This window comes from Conger conger, chromosome 6 (genome assembly GCF_963514075.1).
Source record: "Conger conger chromosome 6, fConCon1.1, whole genome shotgun sequence".
Lineage (NCBI taxonomy): Eukaryota > Metazoa > Chordata > Actinopteri > Anguilliformes > Congridae > Conger > Conger conger.
Window position 1 is genome coordinate 6,289,587 of NC_083765.1, and position 16,280 is coordinate 6,305,866.

At 47.0% G+C, this 16,280-nt stretch overlaps 1 protein-coding gene across 1 annotated transcript; it reads right to left on the minus strand.

Annotated features, from left to right (window-relative positions):
* Positions 1–4,283: 4,283 nt before the first annotated feature.
* dhodh (dihydroorotate dehydrogenase) lies at positions 4,284–13,267 on the minus strand. The gene is made up of 9 exons (XM_061246130.1): positions 13,132–13,267; positions 12,193–12,405; positions 10,062–10,261; positions 7,813–7,895; positions 6,737–6,924; positions 6,045–6,155; positions 5,283–5,436; positions 4,898–5,057; positions 4,284–4,730 (listed from the first exon to the last, which is right to left on the minus strand). The coding sequence occupies exons 1-9, from the start codon at positions 13,147–13,149 to the stop codon at positions 4,661–4,663; spliced, it is 1,197 nt and encodes a 398-aa protein (XP_061102114.1). The 5' UTR covers positions 13,150–13,267; the 3' UTR covers positions 4,284–4,660.
* Between the last annotated feature and the right edge of the window lie 3,013 nt (positions 13,268–16,280).

A 16,280-nucleotide genomic window follows, 5' to 3' on the forward strand; every position in this document is an offset into this window, starting at 1 on the left:
GCGTCTGACAGCCATCGATGTGGCATTTTCTGTGAGCAAAAGCCATGTCCAGAAGGGAGCCAGAGGAACGGCTAGCTCCTATACAGGAGGTTAGTCCTATTTTAAGATCATCAGGAGCCTACCAGCCTGCCATGCCTTTACATGCCTCTTACACTCCCCTTTCACAAAAAAGACAAAGTTTGTACAGGGAGTTGAAAAGAGAATGTGTTAGCATGCTAATAATAATTTGTTATTTATCTGACGCTTGTGTGACTGACAGTTGATTAGACTTGATTTGAGTCCGTGATTGGCTGGGAGATGGTACATGGGCAGTGACTGGCTGGGATACGTAACAGGGGCGGGCTGTGAGGCTGTAACTCGGTGTGGGGAGAGGGGGCTGTGAGGCTGTAACTCAGTGTGGGGAGAGGGGGCTGTGAATGGCTGGGGCGCACCACGGGGGCAGGTTGTGATACTGTGATTGCCTAGGACTCGATGCAGGCTGAGCTGTGACGCTGTGATTGGCTGGACAGGGCGGGGGCGGGGCATGATGCGCAGGAGGACACGGACGCAGGCCGATAATGTTTGCAGATCCCCCCCGGGGCCCAGAGCTGCTCTCCGCTCTCCTCCCCCTCCTCCTACGTTTTGGAGCCAATACGACTGATTTTGATAGAGCAGGTCACATTTAAGGGTATAAACCGTATTTCCAAATTGAATCTAGAGGCTGCACTTGAGCCTAGAACACATTGCACTTGCGGGTAACAGCACCAGGAAAGAAGCTTCTTTCATTCAAGGTTTTTTCAAATTTTGAAAAGCACGTAATCATACAAGTGCGGGAACTGGCAGTGCTCAATGTTAAACCCAACCTGAAATTATGTTCAATAGGGTTGTGGATATAAAAAAACCTGCTAGCACTGCCAAATGTCACACTGACAAATATTCTCATTGAGCTCAGATCAAACAAAGTACCAGTATGTCTCGACAAGTGTTCTGTATCGCACTGATGGCAAATACCCTGAATTAAAACAGATAATGCAGCACAGCCAAACCTAAGGTCGTGATGACACAGTCGCCCTTGTATTTCATCTAGACTTTAGGTGATTATTTGCGTTTTCATTAACGCACGACTGAGCGGACGCGTCGGTACGGGTTCGGACTCTCGGTGGGACGAGCGGCCAGCTCCAGACTGTGCAGGAGTCAGGGTTCACTCCTCATCACCCACCAGCAACCCTCGCTCAAACGAAGAGCCCACGCACAGTTATTCAGAGTCAGTGCACAGACACACACAGGGTTATTCATAGAGTCAGTGCACAGACACACAGGGTTATTGAGAGTCAGTGCACAGACACACACAGGGTTATTCATAGAGTCAGTGCACAGACACACACAGGGTTATTCATAGAGTCAGTGCACAGACACACAGGGTTATTCATAGAGTCAGTGCACAGACACACACAGGGTTATTCATAGAGTCAGTGCACAGACACACAGGGTTATTGAGAGTCAGTGCACAGACACACACAGGGTTATTCATAGAGTCAGTGCACAGACACACACAGGGTTATTCATAGAGTCAGTGCACAGACACACAGGGTTATTCATAGAGTCAGTGCACAGACACACACAGGGTTATTCATAGAGTCAGTGCACAGACACACAGGGTTATTCATAGAGTCAGTGCACAGACACACAGGGTTATTCAGAGTCAGTGCACAGACGCAGAGTTATTCATAGTCAGTGCACAGACACACAGGGTTATTCATAGAGTCAGTGCACAGACACACAGAGTTATTCATAGAGTCAGTGCACAGACACACAGGGTTATTCATAGAGTCAGTGCACAGACACACAGGGTTATTCATAGAGTCAGTGCACAGACACACAGGGTTATTCAGTCAGTGCACAGACACACACAGGGTTATTCATAGAGTCAGTGCACAGACACACAGGGTTATTCATAGAGTCAGTGCACAGACACACACAGGGTTATTCATAGAGTCAGTGCACAGACACACAGGGTTATTCATAGAGTCAGTGCACAGACACACAGGGTTATTCATAGAGTCAGTGCACAGACACACAGGGTTATTCATAGAGTCAGTGCACAGACACACAGGGTTATTCATAGAGTCAGTGCACAGACACACAGGGTTATTCATAGAGTCAGTGCACAGACACACACAGGGTTATTCATAGAGTCAGTGCACAGACACACACAGGGTTATTCATAGAGTCAGTGCACAGACACACAGGGTTATTCATAGAGTCAGTGCACAGACACACACAGGGTTATTCATAGAGTCAGTGCACAGACACACAGGGTTATTCATAGAGTCAGTGCACAGACACACAGGGCCAGAGATGTGGGAACCAGCTGCATCTGCCTTAGCTAAACTCCTTCTACACAATAGACATAATATCTTTCCTTTTATTGATACAGTTCTCTGCGATCTATGGGGAGGGTACAGTCACCTTGTAAGGGGATGGGAATTAGGGAGAGAACCTGCTGCTAGTATTACTAAAAGCACTACAGTAACCATTACTTTTATTATTATGAGGTTTGTGAGGGGCGATCTGTAGCGTAGTGGTTAAGCTACATGACTGGGACCCGCAAAGTCGTTGGTGTAGCCACAATAAGATCTGCACAGCTGTTGGGCCCTTGAGCTAGTCCCTTAACCCTGCATTGCTCTAGGGGAGGATTGTCTCCTGCTTAGTCTAATCAACTGTTGGTTGCTCTGGATAAAAGAATCTGCCAAATTCCATTAATGCATGATGTATTTTTTTGTTTGATGTATTGTTTATTCTTTCTTCTTTACATTACATTACAAGGCATCTAGCAGACGCTCTTATCCAGAACGACGTACAACGAATCAAACACAAGTACAAGTGCGAAGAGGACCTGAGAGGACAGTACAGTTCTAGTGTAAACATACAGATAATCAGAACCCTTGAAGAGTACATCAACTTCCAAACTAGCATACCACAGCTAGAATAAAGTACAACAATGCAATAGGCTAATACAAAAAAATAAAAAATAATATATATATATCTATACAACTATATAAGTGCCATTACAGTCCATGGCATATATAAGGCTAATCATGGTGGTGAGTTAGAGAGGGAAAGGTGTAGCCTGAAGAGAAGAGTCTTCAGTCTGCGCTTGAAAGACGTCAGAGACTCTGCCGTTCTGACATCCACCGGGAGGTCATTCCACTACCGTGGGACCAGGACAGACAGCAGTCGTGAGCGAGAAGTGCAGGTGTGGCGAGGGGGAGGCGCCAGACGGCACGAAGTGGCAGAACGGAGGGGTCTTGTTGGTGTATAGGTCTTGATGAGTGATTCAATATATACAGGGGCTGATCCCTTAACTGCCTGGTACGCGAGCACCAAAGTCTTCTGTATTTTGTACTCCTGTATCCCAGTCTCTCCAAAACTGAATAAAAAAAATTAAGCACCAAGCTGAAAAGTCCCCCCCCCCTTCTATAAGTTGGATGGCAGCGTGGCAGCTAGCAAAACTTCCTCACAATGTTGCTGCAATGTAGGGGTGATGTTATAACATTGACAAAACATTCCAGTAACATTGTAAGAACATTCTTTAAAATAATAATAATAATAAATAAATTCAAATAGGCCCTAGTCCTTATCTTTGTTGTACAGGTAGCAGTTGAAATTGTACTTCCCTCTAGGGTCTTTCAGCGAACTTATCCCTGGTTATGGGTATGCACTTTGCACTTTGTTGTACGTCGCTCTGGATGAGAGCGTCTGCCAAATGCCATTAATGTAATGTAATGTAATTCTGAGCTGCCATTTAACTGACATTATTACTCTCAACTTTCCAGTGGAGCTGATCTATAGCCACAGGGTGAAAGGGTCAATAGAAAAGTGCACAAGTAACAAAATGATATACCATTACACCACCTGGGTCACCCACCACGTTATGTAATCAGCGTAAATGGTAAATGGCAGGCATTTATATAGCGCCTTTATCCAAAGCGCTGTACAATTGATGCTTCTCCATTCACCCATTCACCCATTCATACACACACTCACACACCAACGGCGATTGGCTGCCATGCAAGGCCCCGACCAGCTCGTCAGGAGCATTTGGGGGTTAGGTGTCTTGCTCAGGGACACTTTGACACACTCAGGGCGGGATCAAACCGGCAACCCTCCGACTGCCAGACGACTGCTCTTACTGCCTGAGCCATGTCGCCCCTACCCTAGCCTGTACCCAATCACAGCTGATCAAATAATCAGCGTTCATCCAACCACAGTAGATATTGGACAAAGCGAATCCACAATGCAGCTTAAAGAGCACAGTAAAGTTTATGCATTACATTGTATAAGACGGTGTACATTATATCAACAATTTCATTTCAATAAATACTGCCAGGGCCAATAGTTTAATCTACTATTGCCTTTCAAGCACTTTTGTGTCTCTCGTTTTTCTCCATATCACAGTATATTACACACACACGTTACACACACGGACAGGGCCGTGTCGGGAGGCGGGACCTCCCTGTCCCGCGGAGGTGAGGTAAGTGGACCGCTGCCCGTCGGCCACTGAAGGCCAGGTGCTCCCGCACGGCGGGTGGAGTGGAGCGGGACGCCGGAGTGAGGCCGGTCTCTCTCGGGCGAGGGCGAGGGCGAGGGTGAGCTGGAGGAGCTGCTGCCATTGGCCGCGTCAGGATTCGGCCTCGGCCCGTCTGTGATCAGCGCCCACGGCCTCAGAGACGCTGTGGAACCCCTGCTCCCTGGAGAGACAACACGCAGTTACGCTGACACCTGCTCCCCCTGGAGAGACAACACGCAGTTACGCTGACACCTGCTCCCCCTGGAGAGACAACACGCAGTTACGCTGACACCTGCTCCCTGGAGACAACACGCAGTTACCGAGGGGAGGGGAGGGGAGGGCACTCACTTCAGCAGCTGTTCCAGCTCCCTCTTAACCCTGGTGACGATGGGTGGGCCCTCGTAGGTGAGTGACGTGTACAGCTGCACCAATGACGCGCCGGCACGGATCTTATCCAGGGCGTCCTGCCCGCTGGACACGCCCCCGACTCCGACGATGGGCACCTTCCCTGGAGAGGAAGGAAGAGTGTCAGGAAACCTCTCCCATGGCAACGGAAACGAGCGACATTTCCATGGCAACAGAAGCAGGTGTCCATCCCATGACAACGCGCAAGGGAGGGAAAGCGAGAGAGAGGGAGGGAAACAGAGGGGGATGGGGAGAGAGAGAGAGAGAGAGAGAGAAGGCTAGAGGGAGAGAGAGAGAGAGAGAGAGAGGGAGAGGCCGGGTGTGTTACCTTCAGTCAGAGAGTACATCTCGTGCACGGTGCAGGTGGAGACGTCACGCAGTGGTCTGCCACTCAGGCCCCCGGTCTCGACCCGGTGCGGGTCCATCAGCGCCGCCGACCTGGAGACTGTGGTGTTGGACACAATGAGCCCATCCACGCCCAGCTGAAACACACACACACACACACACAGGGTGAGCTTACACACAGGAGCGTACAGTAGCAAGCTTATACACTCACTCACTGACACTGACACACACACACACACACACACACACACACACACACAGGGTGAGCTTACACACAGGAGCGAACAGTAGCAAGCTTATACACTCACTCACTGACACACACACACACACACACACACACACACACACACACAGGGTGAGCTTACACACAGGAGCGAACAGTAGCAAGCTTATACACTCACTCACTCACTGACACACACACACACACACACACACACACACACAAACACATATATACACACACACACAGGGTGTACAGGAGCAGGGTTACACACACACACGGGGTGAGCTTACACACAGAGCAAGATAAACCTGCACATCAGCCAATCAGTGAGGTGACACACACAGCTCACTGGACAGATGTACACGTGTTTGAGCAAACGTCATCTTACTGGGAAACTCCAGGCAAGTTCATGAGCACGTGCGCTGGAACGTAAAGAGATTAAACTCTGGGACAGACCTGGCAGGAGAGAGGGCATGGATTAGGGTGCAGCGGGGCGGGGCCCCTGCGTGGGGGTCAGCTGACCTCAGTGATGACATCAGCGATGTCCCTCTTGTCCTGCAGACTGAGGTCGGGGGCGATCTTCACCAGCACTGCTGGCCGCCGGCCCTTCAGCGCGTTCCTCTCCTGCAGAACCTGCACACACACACACACACACACACACACACACACACACACACACACACACACACACACACACACACACACAGACGCGCGCACACACACACACACACACACACACACACAGACGCGCACACACACAGACGCGCGCACACACACACACACACACACACACACACACACGCGCACACACACACACACACACACACACACACAGACGCGCACACACACACACACACACACACACACACACACACACACACACACAGAGACACACACACATACACACACACACACACACACACACAGAGAGACACACACACAGAAACACACACACACACACACACACACACACACACAGACCAAAATTTGCATGGACAAAACCACCGGGTTTCCTTATATAATGGCTATATTTCTATGAAGTGAGAAAAAAAAAAAAAACGCTACTACTTTAGGAAGTACCAAAGTTTGTGAGAGATCTTACACAGTTTGCACTGAGTCACAAGCAGGACCAAGAGGAAAAGCGGATTGGGTAAAAAATAAAAAAAATAAAAAATAAAAAAAATAAAAAATAAAAACAGGAGCTGCATTCTCACCTTGGCCAGCAGGTGGCGCAGTTCCTCCCGGCCCTGCAGGTCCCGGAGCCCCGGCGTGTTGGGACTGCTCACGTTCACCACCAGGTAATCCGCCAGGGGCCCCAGCGCGCGCACGCCCTGCGCGAAGTCCGACGCCGCGTCCGGCGACAGCTTGTTCTTGCCCAGGTTGACTCCCATTGGCCGGCCGGCTGAAAGCGCATGGCGACACGGTCACAGCAACGACACCTCGCACAACAGGCAGGGGCTTTTCAGAGAGGACGCTGGGAAATGTAGTCTACAGACGCACACAACAGACTGGGGCTTTTCAGAGAGGACGCTGGGAAATGTAGTCTACAGATACACACAACAGACTGGGGTTTTTTAGAGAGGATGCTGGGAAATGTAGTCTACAGATGCACACAACAGACTGGGGCTTTTCAGAGGATGCTGGGAAACGTAGTCTACAGATGCACACAACAGACTGGGGCTTTTCAGGGAGGACACTGGGAAATGTACTCTACAGATACACACAACCGACTGGTGGGGCTTTTCAGGGAGGACACTGGGAAATGTAGTCTACAGATACACACAACTGACTGGGGCTTTTCAGAGAGGACACTGGGAAATGTAGTCTACAGATACACACAACCGACTGGGGCTTTCAGGGAGGACACTGGGAAATGGAGCCTACATCGGGTCATTAGGCACTAGACATTTTGGGATGGCTCAGCACTTCAGTACCCAGATATAGGCTGCGTTCTAACGCATCATGGGCCAGTTTCACAGACACGGATTAAGTTTAGGGAGGGACTACATAGAGTTTTGAATGGAGAATCTCCATCCAGTACTAGGCTTAATCTGTCTGTGAAACTTGCCCTGTAACTGTCCTTTCTTTTCTTACCTTGCTACTCCTAGAAAAGAAGAATATATTTTTAATAATAGTTATTTACGAATCGCATACATATCTCAACATTAATTTGAGGCCATAAAAATGTATTCATTCATTACATTTTACACAGTTTAAGAATCTATATCAGCCGATACGTAGCTCAAAACTGACAGGGAACAGGACAGCCAGTGTAGAAATGATTGGTTACCCTGGGTGAGCTGTGATTGGATAGACTCCCTCGCCTTTAGTCGCTCCTGGACCACAGCGAGACCACAGCTGTTGAATCCGTACCTTAAAAATACACAACAAAGGTCAAAGGTCAAAGGTCAAAGGTTAGCTTGAGTGTTTCATGAAGACTAAACTCTCTCAGACCCAGTTTCACAGACACAGATTAAAGCATAGTCTGTAGTCTAATCAACTGTACATCGCTCTGGATAAGAGCGTCAGCTAAATAACGTGTAATGTAACGCAAATCGATTAAGCATTTATTGAATTTATTGCAAAGGCAAGCTCTTTAACTATTTTCAATCTGAACTCTGCAACAGACCAATATTTTTTTATTTATGGACCATGAGTAACATTTGAAGAAACATTTCTCCCGTCTTGTAGATTCCTCCCTTTGACAGCACTCAGAGCCCGGTGGTGATAGAAAACACTAGTCCCGCAACCTTGACTCCATTTGGCATTCAAAACATTTTGAGGCTGCTCAAACACGCCTACACGCCTAACCCAAAGAAAACAAAGTTGCACAAGGCTATGTATTCTTCCCCCAAATCAAAGCTGCTCTACAGAGTGTCCGTGGCAGTCCGCTGTCATTAAAAAAAATCCAAAAACAAGACGATGTCCAGCCCTTCCCTGTGGCCTCCTTCAAATTGCTTGCCGTCTTGCTTTTTTCCCCAGAAGAAAATATAGTCGCAATCAGTGTATTTGTTCTTCATCGCAATGTGCTGATTTGTTACTGTGTTATTAGGACAATAACAGCAAGACTTTGTGGATGAACCAGGGACAGTCTGCATCACAGCCGACTCGTTCTATATCTCCTGCTCACATTACACATGATTTAGCTGACACTTTTATCCAAAGCGACTTACAGTTGATTAGACTAAGCAGGAGACAGTCCCTCCTTGGAGGGCTAAGGGCCTTGGCACAAGGGCCCAACAGCTGCACAGATCTCATCGTGGCTACACCAGGGATTGAACCACCGACCTTGTGCCTCACAGTCATGCATCTTAAGGCCTACGCTACAGGCTGGCCCACTGAGGCTGCATAGTAGACCGTTGAGTGTGGCTCGGCCTGTAGCGTAGTGGTTAAGGTACATAACTGAGACCCGCAAGGTCGGTGGTTCTAATCCCGGTGTAGCCACAATATGACCCGCCGTCGGGCCCTTGAGCAAGGCCCTTAACCCTGCATTGCTCCAGGGGAGGATTGTCTCCTGCTTAGTCTAATCAACTGTACGTCGCTCTGGATAAGAGCGTCTGCCAAGTGCCAATAATGTAATGTAATGTAATGTCTCTGTAATCTTCCCGTTTCCCTACTGCGCATTCTCTGGCTCCAGAATTGTACAACATGGCCGCGCCCAAATTCTTCACTTTTGTGGTTTCAAAATACAGCAAAAATAGTCAGTGGATGACATCACTGGGGGGCAGCTTGTAGCATAGTGGTTAAGGTACATGACTGGGAGCCACAACGTCGGTGGTTCGAATCCTGGTCTAGCCACAATAAATGATCCGCACAGCCGTTGAGCCCTTGAGCAAGGCCCTTAACCCCACATTGCTCCCCAGGCGCTGCACTGTGGCTGCCTACTGCTCCTAATAACCAAGATGGGTCAAATGAAGAGGCCAAATTACCCCAAAGGGTTCAATAAAAGGTATATTACTATTACTATCACAGGCACTCGCCCCATGTCTTCTTCTACAGTCTACGGTGGCCACGCATACATGCAGAGAGAAGCATAAACTAAAAAAAGGTATGATGATAGAAGTTATGAAATTATCAAATCGCATGAGAGATTTTTCTTCCTCTTCTGAAAATGTACCACAGGTTTGAAGGTTTCGATCAGCTGACACACAGTATTCTAGGGTCGTGAGAAAATACATTACCATGCCAGAACACCTACATTTACGTGAACGTGACAAGCAAAATGTCACAAGCAAAATTGTGTAGTAACATCAAACCGGATAACGAGACAATATTAGTAAGCTACACTGCATATTCAGCTAGCTGGAAACACCATGTTAGCCAGCAGGCTAACATTCACTGGCTGAAACACAGCAGGGTGCTGCTGCCCAAAACATCCTAAGGCCGTGAAGAGCCATCTTCTAACAATGCAGAACACAAACAAGTCTCAATGATGTCATCAATGTGCGACCATCTACTTCACTAAACTAGCCAGTGAGTCTGCTCAAGGTGTATTAAGCCCCAGTCAAACAGTGTGTGTGTAATACGCCCACCCAGTACCTGTTCACCACCGCCTGGTCAGCAATCAGCCGGAACACCCGGGGTTTGGGGTTCCCCTCCTGGGGTAGTGGCGTGACCGTCCCGACCTCCACGAACCCGAACCCCAGCCGGTACAGCCCGTCCACAGCCTCCGCGTGCTTGTCGAACCCGGCGGCGATCCCCACCGGGTTACGGAACCGGCAGCCCAAGACATTCACTTCCTGAAGGAGAACACACACAACACACGCACGAATACACACAATGCATTACATTACTGGCATTTGGCGGATGCTCTTATCCAGAGGGATGTACAGTTGATTAGACTAAGCACGAGACAATCCTCCCCTGGAGCAATGCAGGGTTAAGGGCCTTTGCTCAAGGTCCCAATGGCAGTGAGGATCTTATTGTGCCTACACTGGGATTAGAACCACCAACCTTGCGTGTCCCAGTCATTTACCTTAACCACTACGCTACAGGCCGCCCCTGTCAATACACAAATGTACATGCGCACACACATACGCATACGCACACACACACACACACAAATATACACACACAACACGCATAGAAATACACACATGCATGCACGCAACACACACAAGCACGCACACGTATACGTATACACACACACATACAAATATACACATGTACACAACACATATACAAATACACAGAACACACACATACACACACACATATATACACATGCATACAAATATACAGACCACACACAGAAATGTACATGCACACACACACACACACACACACACACAAATGTCCAAACACACACAGACACAAGAAGCTCGGGTAACTACAATGCAAATGTGCCGTATACGCACTAGACGATTCAGACCTCAGTCTCTCTCATAGGCAATGTAATGCGGAACTGGGGTTGCGTTAACTCTGGCGTGAGGCAATGCCACTGTGTCCCAGAGCACTGTCCCCCCCCCCCCCCCGAGTGACTTCAGTAAACAACTTTACACAGACACATATTTGCACTTCATTTTCAGCATACAGTTCGCTCGCAATAAGAGCACCAAGGCCAATACCGCACACAGAGCAATAGAAGTGTGGCGATCACACGTCGTAGCAGTGCCCAGCCTTGGGCGGGAGACAATATGGACTGAGAGCCTGCAGATCTGTTCCCATGTCTGACTAGTGTCGTCTTTGTCTCCCTCAAAATACCGCCATTACATTACATTACAAGTTATTTGGCTGATGTTTTTATCTAAAGCGACTTACTGGTCATTAGACTAAGCAGGAGAAAATCCCTCATTTTACATTTACATTTACATTTTTGTCATTTGGCAGACGCTTTTAATCCAAAGAGAAGTTAAAGTAACACATCCATAAGTAGTAAAATACACATGAAGTGCTGTTATAAACATACAGTCATAAGTGCAATTTTTTTTTGGGTTAGACAAGAGGGATAGGGATATCGGAAAGGGGGGGGGGAATCAGGATGTAGGCCTAAGGTACAGTTTGAAAAGGTGTGTTTTTAGTCTGTGTCGAATTAGGGGGGGGGATTCTGCTGTCCTGACAGTGGTAGACAAGTCATTCCACCACTGAGGAACCAGAACGGAAAACAGGTGTGAACGTGCAGCTCGTAGTGAGGGAACCATAAGGCGACCAGAGCTGGAAGACCGGAGTGGTCTAGCTGGGGAGTAGGGCGTGATTAAGGCTTGTATGTAAGGTGGGGCAGTCCCCTTAGCAGCCTGAAATGCCAACACTAGGGCCTTGAATCGGAATGTGTGCGGCAATAGGAAGCCAGTGGAGGCCAATGAGGAGTGGGGTGACATGAGCCGACCTGGGCTGACTGGTGAACAGGCGGGCTGCAGCATTCTGGACCAGCTGCAGGGGCTCGATGGCACAAGCTGGGAGACCGGCTAGGAGGGAGTTGCAGTAATCCTGGCGGGAAATGACGAGCGCCTGGACTAGGAGCTGGGTGGCTTTCTCCGTCAGGAGACGACGGATACCGCGTATATTGTAGAGGATAAATGTGCGGTCAAGGGCCTTGCTCAAGGGCCCAACAGTTGTGTTAATCGCATCACGGGGATCCAACCAGCATATAGCCAGGGAGAAGGCCATCTGACACAGTCCAATAACCTCACTCTCATTTCTTGCCATGAGCCAAGAAAGGGCAGATACTGACCAGAGAGGCAGGATCCTGGTACCTGCTGCGGGGTGTTAGTCCCATACCGATGAAGCGAACAGCCAGCACATGGGCCGTCTCTGGTCCCACAATCCTGTGCAGGATAGGCATTAGCTGGTTGGCATAGAAGCGCTCGTCGCCTATTGCTGTGAGGTAGGACACGAACAGGAAACTCCCGGAGCCGATCACCTTAACTGCCTCCTTCAGACGTCGCTGTGAACAAGTAACGTAAACAGAAGTACCACCGCTGTTACTGAGCCGCGTCTCCATCAACTCATGGATGAAATGTAACCACCACACGTGGAAACGCAGATATAATATACACATTCTCTCTGCAAAAACGATGCCACGATCCAGTGTAACGTTATTGATTGTGTGGGTCAACTTAGCTAGTTAGAGCACCTGGAAGAAGCAAGTTCTATGGAAACACTAGGCTGCTCGGCCCTAACCATAGCAACTGAAGCCGACAATATTTTAGCAACCTGTCGCTAGATAAGCTAGCTACTGTTCAGTAAGTCCCGAATCGTCTCTATGCAGACCATAGAAAAACTCACAGGGCAGAAATGACAATGTCACGAACGTTATGGTAGTACAAACATTTGAAATGTTTGTGCAGAGAAACTAGCTACCTGTCATAGATGGACTACTGAATAACACCAAGCACATTTGTGAGAAGTTAACCACAGCTAACAAGGGCGACGTACAAATACCAAGTCTGATACCTGCATAGGTAACGTCAAGTTAGTCAGTCAAAAAAAGTTGGACAACTTAAAAGCTCGCTAAGATTCAGGTTCGTTTCAGGCACACCAAAATATTATTTAAAGATTTTTTTACAAAATACTTTTGAGGTACAGTTGCTTGGATAATTCGTTAGAACTCCCAAGCGAAAGACTGGTGGGGAAAAAACCAACAACATAGGCACATAATTTCTGAGGTTACCTTCAGTTGTCCCGCCATTGATGTTACAGCGTTAAACTACGACAAGCAGTATTTCACGTGGAGTAAGACACTTCCTGGTCATGATCTCGCGATATCTGTCGTTCCTTGAAATTGTGTAACTACGAAGGAGGTGCCCAAGAGCCTGGTCGAGTTTAGGCGCAGTTTCCATAATCTCCAGAAAAATAAGTGTACATTGCGCAAGAAAATGAATAAAGATTATGCTATTTTATGTAGTTAAGATAAATAAACACATTAATACAGTTTCCTAGAGTGTGAAACTAGTCACACTGTAAAGCTTCAAAATAGATTTTGTTAAAAACATCCAAGTGTCAGTGTCAAAATAATTCAGCTCACTGGGACATAAACACACTTGAAACAACATTTATTCCACACCTAGCTTTGTCACAAAAGCCCCCCTATATTTATATCATTGTACACTGGTTGGGCAGACTACATTGGATGCTGTGTGCTTGTATACCTGCTGGAATTGCAAATTAAAGTTTCTGCTGTTTTGACCTTCAGGCATGCAAAGTCATTGTTTTTTTTTTTTTCTCCCTTTGCATGCTGTCCTGGGTTCCTTTTAGTCATTTCCCTAATGAAGGCAGCCCAGATTAGGCGTTGTTGTGCGGAAATCGCACGTATTTGCATTAAGTGGAGTGAAACACAATTTTTTTCCAGAGTCTATCACTTTGGCTGTAATGTTGCGGTGGCTGCCTCGCTCGTGGACCCGGACCACATCACCCATGGCCCATCTCATCCTGATTTCTCTCTTTTTGTGGATCCCAAAGACTCTTCCGTCCCATGTCGAGGCCAATCACTTGGAGTGGGTCCTCTTTCACGGTGTGCGCTATCAGATGTCCCCAGGAATATTGGCCTGGTCACAGGCGGATAAGTTTTGCAAGGAAATTGGTGGGGATCTTCTGCAGAGCCTGAACGCAAACGCCCGAATGTTCCTTTACAAAACATATGAGGAAGCTGGTGAAATGGGTCAAACGTGGTGGGTAGGACAGTATTTGTCTGGAAGATTTGAGGAATCGTTGCAGCTGGGCTCTGGCGGTGAGTACCGTCAGTTGTCCGGGATAGAATGTGTTTGATGCTATAATATGGTGTTATCTCCATGCTGTTGTCTTCACAGAGTTGTTGGCCTGGTTAAAAAGGGAACATACAATAGAATGGGTTGAGAAATAATATATTTAAGTTGGGCTGACACAATTTTATCAACAGCGAGAAAGGTCACAAAATGACTAGGTTCAGAGAACGTTTGGAACCAGCATGCGGATTTTTCTTTTACACCACAACTTTCACTACAAAGTTCAGTTTCAGAGATGCCATTGTATATGGTTTTGGGATTCTTGGCCCAGATTCAGTTATAAGCAACATTGTCTCTGAGAATGTCTGTAATATGTGGAGGCACCATTGTACATTCAATTACACTGAAATTAAAGCGAAAATAAACGTCCAGTCTGATTGATAAAATGTGTACAGCGTTACAAAGGAGGTGTTTGCCTTGGTGTTTATTCAAGGCATAATGCTGTATGAATATTAAAATCACAAGAAGTTTTTTTCACCTCTAAAGTATTTCACAAATGTATAGCCTACTGTTATGCTCTATATTGTCCTCAGTTTGCAAAACAAGCCTCCCAACCATCCTACTTACGCTACTTGTTAAGAAAATGTGAATTGAACTGATTCACTGAAAGTGGCTAGTTAGTTTAATTTATCTGCTAGGCATTATAAATGTCATTGTTACACTGAATATTAGCTTTGTGTTATGGGAAATATATTCATCTGTTCAAGCACTGTATCGAGCTACCCTTGATGTGCCAGACAGTGCATGAACTGCTGACAGTACCATGTGTGTTACCGATATTTTACTCATACTAACTGTGGTGAATGCAGTCATCAGGATTTCTTTCTCTGTGGTTTTGTGTAGTGCTGTTATTCTGAATGAGGTACACTACCGGTCAAAAGTTTTAGAACACCCCAATTTTTCCAGTTTTTTATTGAAAATTATGCAGTTTAATGTCTCATTGTACTCTGAAATGAAAGCATAGAACAAATAAACAATTGAGGTTAAAAAATAAATCATGGAATCAATTTATAAACCAAAATGTATTCTAAACTTTTGACTCAAAGTAGCCACCTTTGGCAGATATAACAGCTGAACACACTCGTGGCATTCTTTCTACAATGGAAATCAAATATTCTGCAGAAAGTTCTTCCCAACTCTGTTGCAGAAGTTCCCATAAATGTGTGGCACTTGTAGGTTGCTTTGCTTTCACTCTTCAGTTCATCCCAAACCAGCTCGATGGGGTTTAAGTCTGGAGACTGTGCTGGCCACTCCATGTTTTCAAGCTTACCATCTTGTTCTTTTTTCCTGAGGTAGTTCTGGCATAGCTTGGACGTATGTTTTGGGTCATTATCTTGCTGTGGGATGAACCCCTGATCAACTAGGCGCATACCAGAGGGTACTGCATGGCACTGCAGAATGCTGTGGTAGCCATTTTGGTTCAGGGTGCCTCTCACTCTGTACAAGTCACCGACCCTGGATCCAGAAAAACAGCCCCAGACCATCACGCTTCCTCCTCCATGTTTGACAATTGATGTCACACACTGAGGAACCATCCTTTCGCCTACTCAACAGCGTACAAAAATCCTGCATGATGAACCGAAGATTTCAAACTTTGATTCATCAGTCCATAACACCTTCTTCCAGTCTTCAGTAGTCCATTGGCGGTGTTTCATGGCCCAGGCAAGCCTCTTCTTCTTATTCTGACGTCTTGGCAATGGCTTTCTTGCTGCAACTCGACCGTTCAAACCTGCAAGTCGAAGTCTTCTCTTCACAGTTGAAACTGAGACTTGCTTACTACGACCACTATTAAGCTGTCCTGTGAGCCGCCTATCACGCAAGCTGTTCACTCTCAGAAACTTGTCTTCTGATTCTGTTGTGGCTTTGGGTCTGCCAGACCTCTTTCTGTCAGAGTTTCTCACAGTTTCTGAGTGCCTTTTGATGGTGAAGGAAACTGTACTCACTGACATCTTGACTTTCTTCACAATTTCTCTGTAGGAAAGCCCTACATTTTTAAGTGTCATGATGGTCTGTCTCTCTTCCATTGTTAATTGCCTTTTTCTCGCCATTTTTATAGTAA